Raw genomic sequence first — 16,252 nt, 5'->3', positions numbered from 1 at the left:
TAAGGATAGCATACATTTAATGGGAGCTGAAATTTCAAATTTTATTTTTTTTCGAACCACGAGATTACAAACATCTGTATTTAAAATTACAAAAATCCGTTAAAACATTACAAAAGCTGATTAGCTGTTAATTTAAAATCTTGGCCAGCTCTGAAATAGTGTAGCTACATTTCTTAATAGAGGAAGGATGAGGCTTTGTTGAAATACACAGTTCCAAACCTCTGGGTAAATTAAGTCACTGATATTGGAGACTGACTTCAGAAAATATTCATTCAGCTCTCTAGTCTTAATCTCTATATTACACCTATCACTTGTTTCTGTAGGCTTCAGAGAAGAATATACTTCATTACAATACGAGAGACATTTTTGGAATGTTAATAAAATCACAATGAAGATGGAATAATGAAACTGTTCAAAACTGCTAAGTTCTAGTTAACAAATACTGTTAGAACTGGGAAGTAACAATTGAAGTGTTTAATAAACTTGCTGTTTTGGAGCAAAGGACTTATCTTTTTCCCAAGTCTTGGGCCTGGGAGAGCTAAAGTTCTCCCTTTCACCATGAAGTAGGTGCATACTACAAACACTTGAATCACAACACTTGAGAAATTAAGCAGTAACAGGCACATGGATTTCAGCAGCAGTTACTGAACTGTGCACTACCTCAGGTTTTATATGTAGACACACAAGAAGCCAGAGACTTTCTAATAGCAGAAAGCACATGGCAAGTCCCTTCTCACCCTTAAAGAGGAAGAATAATACTCCCATCCCTGCTGCTCAGCCCGCCCTCCCAAGTGGTTGGAACATTAACTCATGACAGTGAACATGCAAACAGGCCTTCTGGAAATTAGCAGCAAGCTTTTCTTCAAGGAAATGGGTTTAGGATTATTGCATAGAATATCTCCTGAATAAACAGGCTTTTGTATCTGCAGCAAGAAGGCAGAAGATTGCTTGCTGGTGGAGTTGTACTTTTGCATTTCTACCTGTTGCTGGCTTGAAAGTTCAAGACCATCATACCAGCAATGTGGTGTTTTTATAGAACTCCCTTATTCCTGATATCCTTATGAGTAATCTTAGGTGTTCTCTGCGAGAATGTCACTATTTAAGGTACCAGAAAGACCACTGTCCTTTTTACTAGCTATGTGATAAGCAGCAATTCAGCTGGTGAAGCTTTTGTGGCAATGTTGAAAATAAAGCCTTGGCTATTTTTTTCTATCATGTTCTTGAAAGTGTGTGAGGGTGGAAAATCGGCAACATTCAGCCTGCTTTCCCCTAGCTGCAGTGCTCCCAGAGTTAAAGCAAGCAAGGGCATTTTCTATCATCCCCACTTGCTGCTGACTCCAAAAAAGTGTTAGAAAACCCTTTCTGAGAGGCTGGTTCTGTCATTTATTCTAGTCTCAGTTTTCAGACATTATAATCTCATGACACATTATAGAGGGTTTATTTGTAGTAACTTGTCCTGAAGCTGGAATAAAATAGTGTAAACTGGATTAAATTAAAATAAATCTGCCTATCAAGGTTAATTTTTATACAATGAAATAATATAACCCAAGTCCATTCGTGGCTTGTCATTACAGTTAGTGTACAGGAAAGCTAGGAATGATAATTAAAATATTTAAAGTATCTTCCGGTATAAAAGAGGCAGCTTGCTTATAACCTACAATTAATAAAGACATTTGCATGACATGTACATAATATAGTCTTGTGAATCTTAAAATGAGGCTTGTACCTTCAGATATTCTGTAGATACTGAGAACATTCTGGTGCCTTTGTAAAACTACCATATTAACAAAAGTGTCCAATTACCCCAATTTTAAAATGAATTACTGAAGAATTATTTTTTGTACACATCTTGTGAACTCATGCTTTAATGAACGTTTTATGCTTTAAAATTTTTGCTGTACAATCATTTGCTTCAATTATTTGTTTTTATTTAATCTCTTATTTCTGACAAAGGGAACTTAGACTCTTGAAAGCTTGTATCCTGGAAATCTTGTTAGGCTCTAAGTAAGGTGCTAGTGGACCCAAATCTTGCTCTTCTGCTGCAGACCAACAACGGCTCCTTACCTGGTGCTGTCTTGATTTCTCATTTTCTATATGCCTCCCATTTCCCATCGGCTATGCAACTGGCTAGAAATGGGTTCCTGACTGTACAAGTTGCTTCCTAGTTACATACCTGCTCTCAGAAGCCAAAACAAACCCCAGTGAAGTCAGCAAGTGTCCTTTGTTCTTTAACGTTCTGTAGCATATATATGCTGTATTATTGTGGGGAGATACCAGGGATTAGACCCCAACAGAGTATAAAAGTTCTCAATGTCATCCATCTGTTAGTTTCAAAACTAAGGGGATATATTTAAAGGAATTAAGCACATTTCTGTGATTCCTCAGGTGGGCTACCATCTGGTGCAGGGATTTCACTCTAGTCCTCCTTATCCAAGCTTTTCCTATGACACTCTGTGCATTATGCAAGTTGGGAAGTTACCTTCCCCCATACTGAGGTACTAAGAGATCCTGCATGCAAGATCCATGTAGGAAGTCATTCAGGGATGTTTGTAGGCCTGTCTCTGAGGTGGAGCCCCACCTGCATGCAGCTCAAGCACAACCACTTCCATCCTATGTCAGACCACCTTCTATCACAGATGTACAGAAACAGATGCAGTAAAAGACAGGGATCTTGAGAGCCAAAAGTTGCTAAATTATTAAATTGAGGGCATATATGCCAAATTCTATCCCAAGGAAAAGATTCGGCCAACAAATATTATGTCAGTGAAACCATTTGCTTATATTTAATGTGCACTTGTTAGTTGTGTCTCTAATGAAGGACTTCAAATAATATTTTTGTTGTTGATAGGTAATGGGAAGGGGGAATACAAAGTTGTGCACTGGATACTGAATCTCTTGTCCAGAGCTCCTGCCAATGTGTTGCCAGGCTAGGAACATTTAAAAAAAAAAAAAAAACGGCCAAGGATGCAAATCTTGAATGGCAAAATAGCAGCTGCATGGAATACGCAAAGCCATGTCGATATCCTTAAGGAACAACTGTAAGATGTGTTGTACAGACTAATACATTCTTAAGATAAGGCATGCCAATCACTGCATTGGCACAGCATTATACAATGGCCTCATGCTGGCACTGCAGGACTATTACAATAACACAATGGTTTCAGATTGGGTGGTTACATGAAACATCTGTACAGCATCTCTTATCGCGAAAGTTCAACATTCTGTAAATCCACAAATGACACTCATGGCACACTGGAAGAGCACCTCTGTATGAGCAATGCATGGCAGGAATCACAGACTCGTACAGGCTTTGGTGAGGATGGCAAAGGAAGTTCATTGTCAGAGCAGGAATTACAGAAAATTTCACCACAGTTCCTACAGTGATGCTGAAATGAAGATGGAAAAAAGGAGGCTTTGAAATCAACATAGCATATGAGTTAAACAATGGGTAATCAGCATGTCTCCTTGAACGTCAGCATTTTACAATTTACATTCTACACAAGAAGGAAAGTGTCAGTGGTAACTCTCAACCACTTTGGGGGCCTTTTATTCTATGCACTCTGCCTCATCTCACCAGGAGTGAACGATACCATGGTAGTAGTTGGGTTAATCGATCAGCAGAAAGGACTAATGGATGTAGGTCTTCCCTGCTCTCCTCAGCAGCCATTTCTGATCACGTGGGGTAAAAAGCCACTTGAGCTGCAGTGGGGAGGGGAGAAGCAGCAGAACTGCTCTCTTCTGCCTCAGCAGAAAAAAGAGGCAGAAGGGAACGATTTTGGCCTATTCCCCCTCCCTGCTGCAGCCTCTTGACCTGCATGGCTATTACTCTACATGGGTCCTGTGATCCAAGAAATAAACTGTGGTCAGAACTGGTAGCTGAAGGAAGGAGGAGAGCCAGGAAGCCTGGGGGATCCCTGTGGGGACCTCCCAAGGTTCTGCTAGATCGAATCCAGTGTCTGAATACTCCATAGGATAAAATCCTAGGAGCTTTGTTCCTATGAATAATATGACATAATTTACAATAATTTGTCACAATACAGAAAAGAGTCCAGTAGCACCTTTAACCAACTTTACTGTAGCATAAGCTTTTGAGAACCACAGTTCTCCTTGTCAGATGCATGGAGGGTATGAAGAAACTGGTCAGATATATATAGGAGGGGAGGGGGGAGTAGATGCAATCAGTAGCTTCTGATAATGGGCTCAGTTACTTCTGATAGTGAGATAACCATTTATAGTCTCTATTCAATCCAAGTCTGAATCAAATTTACATATGAATTCCAGTTCAGGAGCTTCCTGTTGGATTTTGTTTTTGAAAGGTTTCTGTTGAACTACAGAAACCTTTCAAAAATCCAACAAACTTGGATTGAATAAAGACTATGAATGGTTATCTCACTATCAGAAGTAACTGATCCCATTATCAGAAGCTACTGATTGCATGGGCTCCCCCTCCCCTCACCACCTATATATATCTGACCAGTTTCTTCATACCCTCCATGCATCTGACGAAGAGAGCTGTGGTTCTCGAAAGCTTATGCTACAGTAGGTTAGTCTTAAAGTGCGACCGGACTCTTTTCTATTTTGCTACTACAGACTAACATGGCTAACTCCTCTGGATCTATGTCACAATACAGTTCAATTAAAAGGGACCTCATTTGAATACGTTTCTAAAAATTCCCCATCTTGATTTATGCAACGAACAGCATGCAAGTAAAGGCAATGTTTTATGTTGGTAACAATCGATGTTCACTTGTACGTGCATAAAAAAAAAAACAGGTAAACATCAAAAATATTTACTTGGATACCCAAGAAAAGCTCTTTTTTGATACTGATGAATGGAACTATTCTAGGTTTTTATCCACTCTCACCTTCCTTTTGGATAGAGAAAATTCCTTTTCACATAATTTGCAGTGGGTAGCTTCTTTGTCCTTTAGCCAGACCTGCCCCTAGTGGAGAGAAAAGATACTATCTGAGCAATTACAGGTGCGTATTTATCCAAAATTAAACTTTAAAGGCTATTCATGGCATGGCAACATGATGGATTCCTTGCTAAGGCATTTTGTGCAAGAGATCACTCCTGTCAATAGACTCTTCTTTCTAGATTAGTCGAATTAAAATTTCCAAGTCTCAACAGATCTTTCCTATGTTAGATCATCTGCTGTCAAATCTCTAGGTGTTTCAAAACACTGTATAGTAGCAGGCACGGTATATGGCTCTTAAGTGTTTTCTGCATGGGTTTTTTTGTTGGTTGTTGTTGGTTCTCGCCCCATGCTGCTTTGATTTATCCTCTGATTTCCATATTCCCCCCATTTTTGCCAGTTCTTTTGAGACCACTTTTACCCAGATCCTTTTCTGGAAGCCGATTCTGAGTCAATTTTTTTCCTCGTGCACAACGTTACTTTCAGTTTTGTTCATCCTGTCCATTCCCACCTAACTCCAACCCACATTTTGATGACTGGACACTCATCATCATCAAACCATTTCTCCCCTCCCCCATCCTGGTTTTGTTTTGATCTTTTTGTTACCAATTTTATATTACTATATCAACCTCACAGGTGCATGTACAGGGGGTGGAACTGCTCCCTTCAAAACCTTCCTCAAGCAGAGTTTTCATTTTCAATCTTAAGAAATTCAGCCCTTATATTTATCTAGCTATTGATATAAGCATACGTAAAAAATAAAAAGGGAGTATGTGTATTGATGTCACCAATGATGCCACTGAAGATAGCAGCAATTATTTTGAACTGCATCAAATACCAAAAAAAACAGCATAAACAAAGATATTGGAGACCAAATATATATTTACCCAAGCATGCAAAACAGGAGTAAATCATAATAGCATGCCTCTATCATAATTTGGGGAAGGGTATGAGCATTTGTGAGTCAAAGCTCACTTCAAATACCAGATACGTTTTCAGATATCTGAAGAAGTGAGCTGTGACTCACAAAAGCTCATACCCTACCACAAATTTTGTTAGTCTTATAGGTGCTACTGGACTCTTGCTCTTTTCTAGTGCTACGGACAGACTAACATGGCTACCCATCTTGATTTATCTATCATCATTTGTTTCATATGCCAAAACATTGATTTCCTTAAGTTTTTTCACATTGATATATTTCTGAAAAGCAATCAGCCTAACTAATTGGCATATATCTTTTACTTTATCAAGCCACGCTCTCACAGAAGTTCCTTTTATTTCCAAAAGTTTACAAATATCAATCTTCCAGCTGTTTTGACTATTTAACGGCATTACCTGTTTTCTCCTTGCAATCATTACACTGTAGTTGAGCCATAACAACTGGGACACAAGGCACCTCTGTGCCAAACCCTAATGATGTGGCATTTGAAACCTTTGTGCACAAGTACATGGCCTCCACACACAAAAAATTCACATCATCAGAATTACAAAACCAGTACTTCCCATATAAAATTTTATAAATTGTAGCCAGTCTTGAAGGAGAAAGATTCTACTGAACTGAAAAAGCCCACACTTCTTAACTGGCATAGCCAAGATCTTTTAATCACTTTTTAATAAAATTTTGTGCTGATTTGCATTTTGATTCCAATATAGTATAAGTCAGAAAAAATATGTTTGTCCCCATCTATCTGTAGGGTTTTTTTTTAAAAAAAATGTCAGTTCAGTTCTCTCAGCATCTCCTCTTTCTACAACTTTGCTGGCAAAAAGTTCATTGAGTATTTATTAAATAATAAGTATACTATAGTAAGTATACTATAGTCACTATGAACTAACACAGAGTTATAGGAGATTATTACTAATTAAAAGGTCTCTGTAACTTTCAAGTCCAGGCTCTCCTATTTGTTAAAATGAGCCACAGAGAAACATTTGGAACCCAATTCTCTCTTACAACCGAAGCCAGAGAGGATGTGTGCGGGTGATAATGTTTTCCAAATTTCCTATAAATGATTAATAAAGTGATTATCCCAGTCATACTTCCAATGGCAACTAGACTAAAGATTGTTCAAAGTTAATGATAAACCCTCACTCATTTAACAATCATGGACAATCTGGCAGTCTGGTAATACAATTTCAGAGTCGGTATTACTAAGCAAATCTTAGTCCATTTGCTGCATTCCAGCAAATTCTTAGCCCCGCCCCCAATAATCATTTAACAGATTCTGTCTTTCAATACGGTATCTGGTGTAACTACAGGTACATTATTGAACAAGTGATTAAACTTTGAAAAAATGATCATTTTTATAGCATTCACTCTTCTTGGCAAAGATAGTTTGGTTGTACTGTCTGTTATCACCAGGTTAAAGCTGGATTTAAAGCAATTATGGTTATTTTAGGAAATAAAAATCCCAAGGTATTTAATCCTCTTCTTGTCACATTTCAGCAACCATTCCTTCTTTCCTTAATTTCCATATTAAGGAGTACAGCCTCCCCCACCCTTCCTTGCCACGTGGCAATAGGATTCAATTACTGATTTTAACTCCCGGCTAGATTTTTCAACACCAATTACAAAAAATAGCCGTATCACCTGCAAAAATGGAGGCCTAGGGTGCCCTTGCACAAGGGTAAAGCACTTCCTCTCAAAGGAAGGATCTTCCATATCTGTGCATTTCCCATTGAAGCTGCAACTCACGCGGTTCCCTAGAGTTCCCTGATCCTCAGGAGCAGCTTTTTGAGTGAGAAAAGGGCAGCAGACTACAGAAAATGAGGGGCCCAGGAAGGAACTGTTTCACAAGTGGTGCTTGCTCACAGTTCTTTGGATCCAACCCTTTGGAACTGAATGAGATTGGTGTTTTTCTTGCAATTATGATTTTACTCTCATTGCTCCTGTCTGTTTTTCTGTACGTCAGAAGCTACTCATTGTTTGTTTGATTCTGGGTTTTTATGTTTTATTCTGTAATTACTCGTCCTTTGTTATATTATTTATATATTCATTATTTAGAAAACTAGGAAAGCAGCATATAAACACTAAGTAAATACAAGTTTGCACTTTAAGGAAGGACTTGGCAAGGTAGCGGGTGCAGATCTTTCTACAATTTGAGACCAAATTGATCCTTTAGACGGGAAGGTGGAAAATCTGGACTGATGTGTAGTTTGTTGGACATTTGAGTTATGTGGAATGATTCAGACTTGTATTTTAACTTTGTGATACGAACTAGTAAAAGAGGAGAGGTATACACTGAATGCAAGTTCGCTCAAAGTCTTGGTACAGTCCCACAAAAAAACATTTTACAGTATGCTCTTCCTGCAAACAACTTTCTATATTACGAAAAGCGCATATACTGGAATTTTCACTTAACTTCCTATTCTTTCTCCAACTATCCTTCCACCAGGTACTGGCACAACTTGTTATACCAGCATCCTACATACAGATTTCACCCCAGGCCATCTCCCTGCATTTCCTCACCCTTTTCATAAAACAATATTCCAAACAAAACTAAAAACACCAAACAACTGAGTATTGTGTAGCAATAAGCACATGTAAAATGCAAAACTACCTAAGACTGAAGGTGTCTTTTCAGCATCTTAAGAAAGACAAAACTCACACAGCACAACAGACTTGCCAATTACCACTCCTTTACTGTAACACAAATATGCATTCGGTAAACAAAGACAAAACAATCAACAGGGTTGTAGGTAAAAGACCCATTTTGAACAATACCTTCAGTTATCTGCAGAAATGCCACAACACAAATAATAACGACAAGAAAAAAAGACTGACATACAACCAATACAATTCATTATTAAATAAGGGGATCCAAAATGCCAAGCACCAAAAAGGAGGAGGCCTTGCTTGTCATGGTCTTTCAGCCATCTGTTGAAATGGATGAAGTTGATGTATATGAAGCATGAAACAAAGCCAATGTTAAAAATGCCTCATCTGAAACAACTCCCTGTAAGTGCACTCTTGTCTAAATCTCCATTGTTCCATTATGATGCAGCTGTGAAGCCAACCATATCAAAATTTACATATTCAGCTACAGGTTTCTGTAGCATTCATCTTCCAAACAAGTGTGTCCCTTTGGGGCATGTATATGCAGCAGAGCCAATTTGGAAAGGAAAAAAAGGTTATTTGTTAAGATGGTTAGAGAGCCAGTGTGGTGCAGTGGTTAAGAGTGTTGGACTAGGATCTGAGAGGCCCAGATTCAAATCCCCACTCTGCCATGGAAGCTTGCTTGGGCGACCATGGGCCAGTCACACATTCTCAGCCTAATCTACTTCATAGGGTTGTTGTGTGGATAAAATGCAGAGAAGAATTATGTAAGCCACCCTATGTCCCTAGTGTGGAGAAAGGTGGGGTATAAATGAAGTAAAAAAAATTAATTATGTTACTATGCACTGCACTAAAATGGCAGTAATTTATCTTTTTTATTTACACTGTTTATAGTCAGCCATTCTCAACGAGACTGAAGGTGGTTTACACAATGTAAGTCAATAATGATCAATGGCTCAGACATTCAATAACAATGTAGTAGGGTATGTATTGCAGAAATTAGAATGCCCACAAAAATCTGATACACAGCTAAAACAATCGTTTGGGAACCTGTTGTGTTTTTTGGCTTTTCAACTCCTCCTGCCACCCCGCTTTTGGAGTGTTGCCTTTGCATCACTGATGGTAACAGTTGCTGAAGCAGCCGTTAGCACAGAGGAAGTCTTCCTGTAACTATGCCTACCCCTTCTTTTCACCTACAGCTGGCTTTGCACCCCCACCCCACCCATCCGAGCTCATCAGTGCTTGTTGGCAGGTGCTTTGAAACAGCAGATAAGGGATTCCAGACCTCAGGTCTGGTGGGAGGGATCTACTGGCAGCTGAGCTAGAAAAATAATGGAGGGAAGACCAAGAAGAGAGCAGACGGTGAATCTAGATAATTGCCTCTCATATGCAGACTAAAAGGAACAGCGGCATAGTGGCAGACACTTGGTTAGGGAATTTGGAGCTGGAAATATTTTATGATTATATCAGTTACATTTATGTACCTTGTATCTTAGAGACCACTGGGATGCAACAGAACAGAGAGTGGATGGATAGCTGGATAGCAAAGTGGGGTATACAATAAATACTTCAAATCATGCTAAAATTCAGATCAAAGAAAGACAATTCTCTCTTTTAATTTCTTTTTCTTTTTTTTTACATAATCAGCCTACAGAAATGACCAACTATCCTTTCTATATCCCATTTTTCTTATATGCCTTATTATGCCTTTATTATTCCTTTGTTCCCTTTGCATGATTGGACCAATTTATTATACATATTGCAGGCTAATCTAACAAATTTAGAATATATAATTAATATTAAAATAGATCACAAAATATTTACATACCCTCTTACTTATCATTATTGTTGTTCTAAATAATTATGTTATGAAATTCTCAACGTCATTCTTACTTTTGTGGATTGCTTGTTTATTTTTTCCCCTTTTCTATGTTGGAAGAACTACTTAACTATATAGTAGGTAATTCATAAGATTTGGTATATATAACTAATATTAAAATAGACTAAAAGGTAAATAAAATAATTAAATTAACAATTTAAGATAGTAAATTTCATCAGGCTGAGTAAAATCTTGAAAGCACAGTCTCACCCTCAGACAAACTTTAGAGATATCTTTTAATATCTTATTTAGATGTAACTCACTGATGATGGAGGGGGAAATTCTTTTTGAAACTCATATATTCTCTTATTTATAATTAATGTGATTTATATATCTTGGTTATAGAAATCAAACTTTTTTTCTAAATATTGTTTTTCGTATTATGTTCCTATTATCTCTCTATTATCTCTGTGCTTTCTCTCTATGATTGAATTAATTCAGTATACATATAATCAGTTATCCTATCTAATTCAGAATGAACAATTGACACTAAAATAGACTAACAGTTAAGCCAAATAGTGAAACTAATAACTAAATATACTAAATATTCTGATAGAATATAATGTAGAATGCAAAATGTTTAAAGTTTCACCTATGCTGAATTCCCCTAAAATAGGTTATCAAATATATTTAGAAACATTATAGCTCATTCCTTCTTTTCTTTTCTAATGGAAGTGAGAGAGAGGAATAAAAGTATTTAATATATTTTGATTATATCTTTCATGCAGTCCAGATTTATTATTATATATTATACATACTCTCTGTGAAGTAGTCTAATGTAGGGGTGTGCGATTCAGGTTTCCGATTCAGGTAAAGTACCCGAATTGAACCGGATTCACAATGATTTGCGATTTCCAAATCGAGCCCAGCATGCTGGGCCTGATTCAGAAACCCCGAAGCGATTCTGTGCTGCTTTGCAGTGGCATGGAAAGGGGCATTTAAACCCCGGGATCAACTGCTTGGCTGGGGAGATCCCCACCAAGCAGCTGATCCGGGTCTTCCCTGCCACCCTGCTGGACGCTGCAGTGGCGGATGAGTCGGCTCTGGCCTTCCCTGCCGCTCAGCTGGCCGCTGCAGAGGCGGCGCTGGACACTGCAGTGATGGATGAGTTGGCTCCAGTCTTCCCCACCACCCAGCTGGTCTTCTTCCTGGCTCCATGGCCAGGTAGGTGAGGTGGGGTGGGGGTGTGAAGAACGAGGGACTAATTGGGGGGCTGGGAGACAGGCAGCTTCCCCCCTCACTTCAGTATGCTCTGAATCTTTACAGAGCATACCATACTTGAAGGCTTTCGGGGTATTACAGATCATTTCCTGAAGCAGGAAAATTTAATTTTTCCCCCATGCACACCCCTAGTCTAATGTACTTTGTATAAGGTTCTATGCACTTTCAAGTGTTATTTCTGTCTTTTTTAAAATAAAATTTATAAAAATTAAAAATAAATAAATAAATACCTCAAATCAATAGAACCGTGCATTTGGAAGTGACTTTTCTACCCTACCCTGCCATGACCCAAATTACTGACCTGCAATGTTTTGTTTGCTTCTTTAATATCTTCTATTTTAAGCTTTGACCTAAAGAAAAGACACGAAATGTAAATCAGATGTGAATAGTTATAGACAAGTGGTAAAAGATTTCAGTGCTTTCAGACTGACACTTAGATTTAAAGGAAGCGGAAACTCACTTTTCCTCCAACCCACCTCAACCCTGTAGTAGACAGGTTCCCTCCCCACCCAACCCTGATATATGTATAGCTTATCACTGAGCTGACCCTGAACAAGTTCTTCCAGTTAACCTTTCCCACCTCCACACATCTCAGTGAAGGGAAGCTTGGTTAGCTGACAGATTTGAAAAAGATGCCAAAGGCATCCATGCATTCTCCGGGATTACATAAATTAGTTTTAGGTGGGTAGCCATGTTGGTCTGCAGTTAGTCTGCCAGTCCACAAACAATTCCCCCACGTGGCTGCTGACAAAAACTTTTCTAAAATCAGAATCCAGTGTTACTCAGGAAGCAAAGTTGCCAGCTTTTCACATCCTTGCATCCAGACACAGAACCTAGTTGCGAGAGATTCCTCCCACATGCGTCTCATGACGGCCTGTTCCATAAGCCTCCACAATGTGACTGAAAGACCATCTCTGGCAAGAAGCAGTCAGGTCTTCAAAGCAAGACTTTGGAATGAGCCTCCTGTGTTTTAAATAAACAAACAAGCATGTACCCAAACATTTATCCCAATCTCTAAATGTTTGAAAAATGGGAGTATTTCTGATAGAGCCAAAGCCTATGAAAAGCAAATGTCTAGGGAAATTGCCAAATTGATATATTCACATTACTTACCACTGAAAATCCATTCAAAATATTTTAGAATGGTAACTGCTTGTGAACAGGTCATATACTTAGAATGTTAATGCTTTTTATCTTGAATTAAAAGTATACACCAGTTTGGGGTTTAATGGAATTGGCTCGATCAGTCCTGACTAATTTCAAAGGAAGGTTCAGCACCTTTCTTTGGACTCAGAGAACTTTCACTTAGATTCCCTTTGCACACTCTCTTAGCAGTGTGGTTACCTCTGTCTTTATGACTGCTGCCAAAGGGATATTGCAAAGCAGGGGTGCACAACATATGGCCTGGGGACTGCATGTGGCCCACCAACACATGTACTGAAGCCCCCCAACCTCAATTTATTATTTATTTACAAAAGGAATACCCTGCCATTCTGCCTTCACTGGCTAAACAATTAAAACTATACATAATAAAACCACATCTTAAAAACCATTTTAAAAATCACTTCATTAAAACAAAGACAAAGTTAAAATATACCTACAAAAATATAAAAACAATTAAAATATAGGGCAGAAAGGAGGAATCACTAAGGGAATGTCAATTTTTTAAAAGGCCTGTACCCATTGGCAGAAGATGGCAACAGAAGGGGACAGATGAGCCTCCCTGGGGAGAGTGTTCCAGAGTTTTGGTGCCACAAGTGAGAAGCCCCTGTCCCAGGTTGCTACCCTCTTAATTGCAGAAGGCAGGGCTCCCAAAGCAGGGCCTTGGAAGATGACCTTAGGAGTCAGGATGGTTCATAAGCTAGCAGATCCTTCAGCTATGCAGTCCCAAGCTATGTAGGGATTTAAAAGTCAACAGCAGTACCTTGAATTGTGCCCAGAAACCAATTGGGACTGTAACCAGGGCATGCACCATGGTAGCCAGATCTTTTCTGTTCAGGAAAGACTGCAGTTGGCTAAGGAGAGGTAAAGGCACTCCTGGCCACAGCTGCCACCCGCTTATCCAGCAGCAGTCCTGTGTCCAAGAGCACCCCCAAACTACAGACCTGTTTTTTCAAGGGGAATGCAACCCCATCCAGAATGGATAACACCTTACATCCTGTCTCAGACCTTCCACTCACCAGTAGCACTTCCATCTTGTCGGATTAAGCTTTGGTTTATCAGCCTGCAACCACTCTAAAACTGCCTCCAGGCACTGACTCAGGGATTCTACAGCCTCCCCGGGACTCGGGAGATATTACTCAGCAGGTATTATTGCTCAACTTCATGTCCTCAGTTGGCTGCAGCTCTGAGCATGAAACAGCTTGGCAGCTTCAGGGCAGCTGAGTGTTAAAGAAAAAGCACCACAAGAGTTGGGTGGCAAGTCTTAGGCAAGTTGCCAGGAAGTGCAGACATGCAGGAATCTTTCCATTTAAAATACTAACAATTAAGGAGGTAGTCAGGTTTCAAAGGGGGAAATCAAATAGAGGGTGGAGGCTTAAGCCCCCTCTCCTTTCCCTGCGCACCCCAGCAGCAAACTACGGCTGCATGAGTTTGCAATTCGTAATTTATCTACAGAACGAGAGAGTGATCTTCATCTCATTTTTTCAACATCCTATGAGCTGCCAAATCTCCAGCATCTCAAAGGGCAAGTCCTGATAGTGTCATGGGGTGGTGCCTGCTGATGTCATACTTCAATAACATAGCCCACTTTGCTCCCGGCAGTGTCAATTCTAGGCCAGTGTGACTGAGTGGTGCACCCCAATGTAAAATCTTCTGCTCATGCATTTCCTCTAAAGGTAAAAGTAGTCCCCCGGCCGAGTCATTACTGACCCACATGGGGACGTCGCATCACAACGTTTTCTTGGCAGACTTTTTACGACTTTTTTTAAGACATTGCCTTCCCCAGTCATCTATGCTTTACCCCCAGGAAACTGGGTACTCATTTTACCAACCTCAGAAGGATGGAAGGCTGAGTCAACCTTGAGCCGGCAACCTGAACCCGGCTTCCGTTGGGATCGAACTCAGGTCGTGAGCAGAGGTTGGGCTGCAGTACTGCAGCTTACCACTGTGTGCCACGGGGCTCTGTGGATGTATTTATACCATGCAAGCACTTTTTCTTTCTAGGGACTTATCTAATAACTGAGGAATAACGTTAGCTGGAAGACATCACAGATAACTCTAGCAGCATGGAAGGAACCATAAGGAAAGACAAGCAAGTTACAGGAAGTCTTCAATCAACAGTTTTATAATTCTGAGTCCAAATGGTATTAATTTATATTACAAGTGCCCTGTTGAAAACCTTTGGGAGCAAACAAGGATCACCATGCCTCTTCCCCTGGCATCACCACCACCAAAAGGGAAAGAAAAGAAAGAAAAATTACTCGCTCAGTTTGCCAGCTAGTTCTTGGAGAGCTTCCTCTTGGTCATGGCATAGATTTTTCAACTGCTTGTTTTTTTCCTGTAATTTAAGGAACTCCTTCAAAAAATACAATATTAGAATTAGACATATCATTTATATCTATCAACTGGATAAATCAGGAGAAAAAGGGACTGAAGCATGAAACTATACCACCCTCTCCTGGTTATAATTTCTTCCTTATCAGTCACCAAAAATCATTGCTGACTTAAGAGTCACAGATCAAATATGTACACAAAGTAAACAGTACACCAGTCTCTGGCTCTCACCTGATTTTTTTCAGACCCACACAAGTTTCTTGTCTGAATCAGTAATCAGAGACTTCCTGACACAACCACTCAGACATACAAGAGAAGTTAACATGAAATGTAGGGAATCAGATATTCTTTCAAAATCTTATCCCTACCATACCAGGTAATCAGTATGTTTACACAACAAGGAAAATCCAGGACATAATTGATAAGAACAAGCCAGAGAAGAGATTGATGCCACACTGGTAAATTGTCCTTGATTAGCTAATGTATGCATGTTATACCAGTATATTAAAGTTAAGAGTGATATGTGTATAAAAATAAATCACCAGATTACTGATATCAGAACAAAGTTCAAAGACCACTCCAGCTCAATATACAATTACTTTAGCACACACACAGCTTCTTTAGATCAGAGCGTATCTACTGACTACAGTAAATGTCAGAAATCTAATGAAGGTTGACATTCACGCTGGATGTAAAAAGATTTTTTCCAAAGTAATCAATTAAGAAGTGTTTAAATGAACACACGTTCATGCTGGGCTTGAAATCAAGAAAAAAGGTAGATGCTTTGTCTGAAGGACGAAGGAAAAGCAACCGAGATCAGCATTTGAGATGCTGATAAATACATCTGTGGAATGTGGTGTGAGGGCTGTGGGAAGTTACTCTTATTTTGTGGGAGAAAAAAAATCGCAGTGAAGTCTTTTAAAGGTACATCTATGTACTCCATGTGTTTAAACGATTTCACTGAACGTTTTTTTCTGAATTTTAGTTTGCTTTAGTTCTTAGGATCAGGTGAGACAATGACTGGAATAAATACGGTAAATTTAAGATGCCAGTCTTGACCTGTCAAGTTTTAAACTGCTTCAGCCCAATGCTTTTCACAGTGGCTTTAAAAATTACACAATGATTCACACTTCCTCTTCTCCTTGCTTCTCTGTAATATCTAATGTACTTTTACGTTTCCCCCTGTGGCTG

General features: G+C 39.2%; 1 protein-coding gene across 1 annotated transcript in view; it reads right to left on the bottom strand.

Moving 5' to 3' along the window:
- Window positions 1–1,202: 1,202 nt before the first annotated feature.
- Window positions 1,203–16,252, bottom strand: part of RUFY2 (RUN and FYVE domain containing 2) — a 47,756-nt gene continuing 32,706 nt past the window's right edge. Inside the window, exons 15-18 of the mRNA XM_054982376.1 lie at window positions 14,989–15,083; window positions 11,868–11,916; window positions 4,866–4,943; window positions 1,203–3,386 (exon numbers count right to left, since the gene is read on the bottom strand). Of these exons, the coding sequence (XP_054838351.1) occupies window positions 3,243–3,386; window positions 4,866–4,943; window positions 11,868–11,916; window positions 14,989–15,083 (366 nt within the window). The 3' untranslated portion in view covers window positions 1,203–3,242. The remainder of the gene's footprint in view (window positions 3,387–4,865; window positions 4,944–11,867; window positions 11,917–14,988; window positions 15,084–16,252) is intronic.

Source organism: Eublepharis macularius, chromosome 6, assembly GCF_028583425.1.
Source record: "Eublepharis macularius isolate TG4126 chromosome 6, MPM_Emac_v1.0, whole genome shotgun sequence".
NCBI classification, from domain to species: domain Eukaryota; kingdom Metazoa; phylum Chordata; class Lepidosauria; order Squamata; family Eublepharidae; genus Eublepharis; species Eublepharis macularius.
Note: the sequence above shows the minus strand (reverse complement) of the source record. Positions and strands in the feature narration are given on the sequence as shown.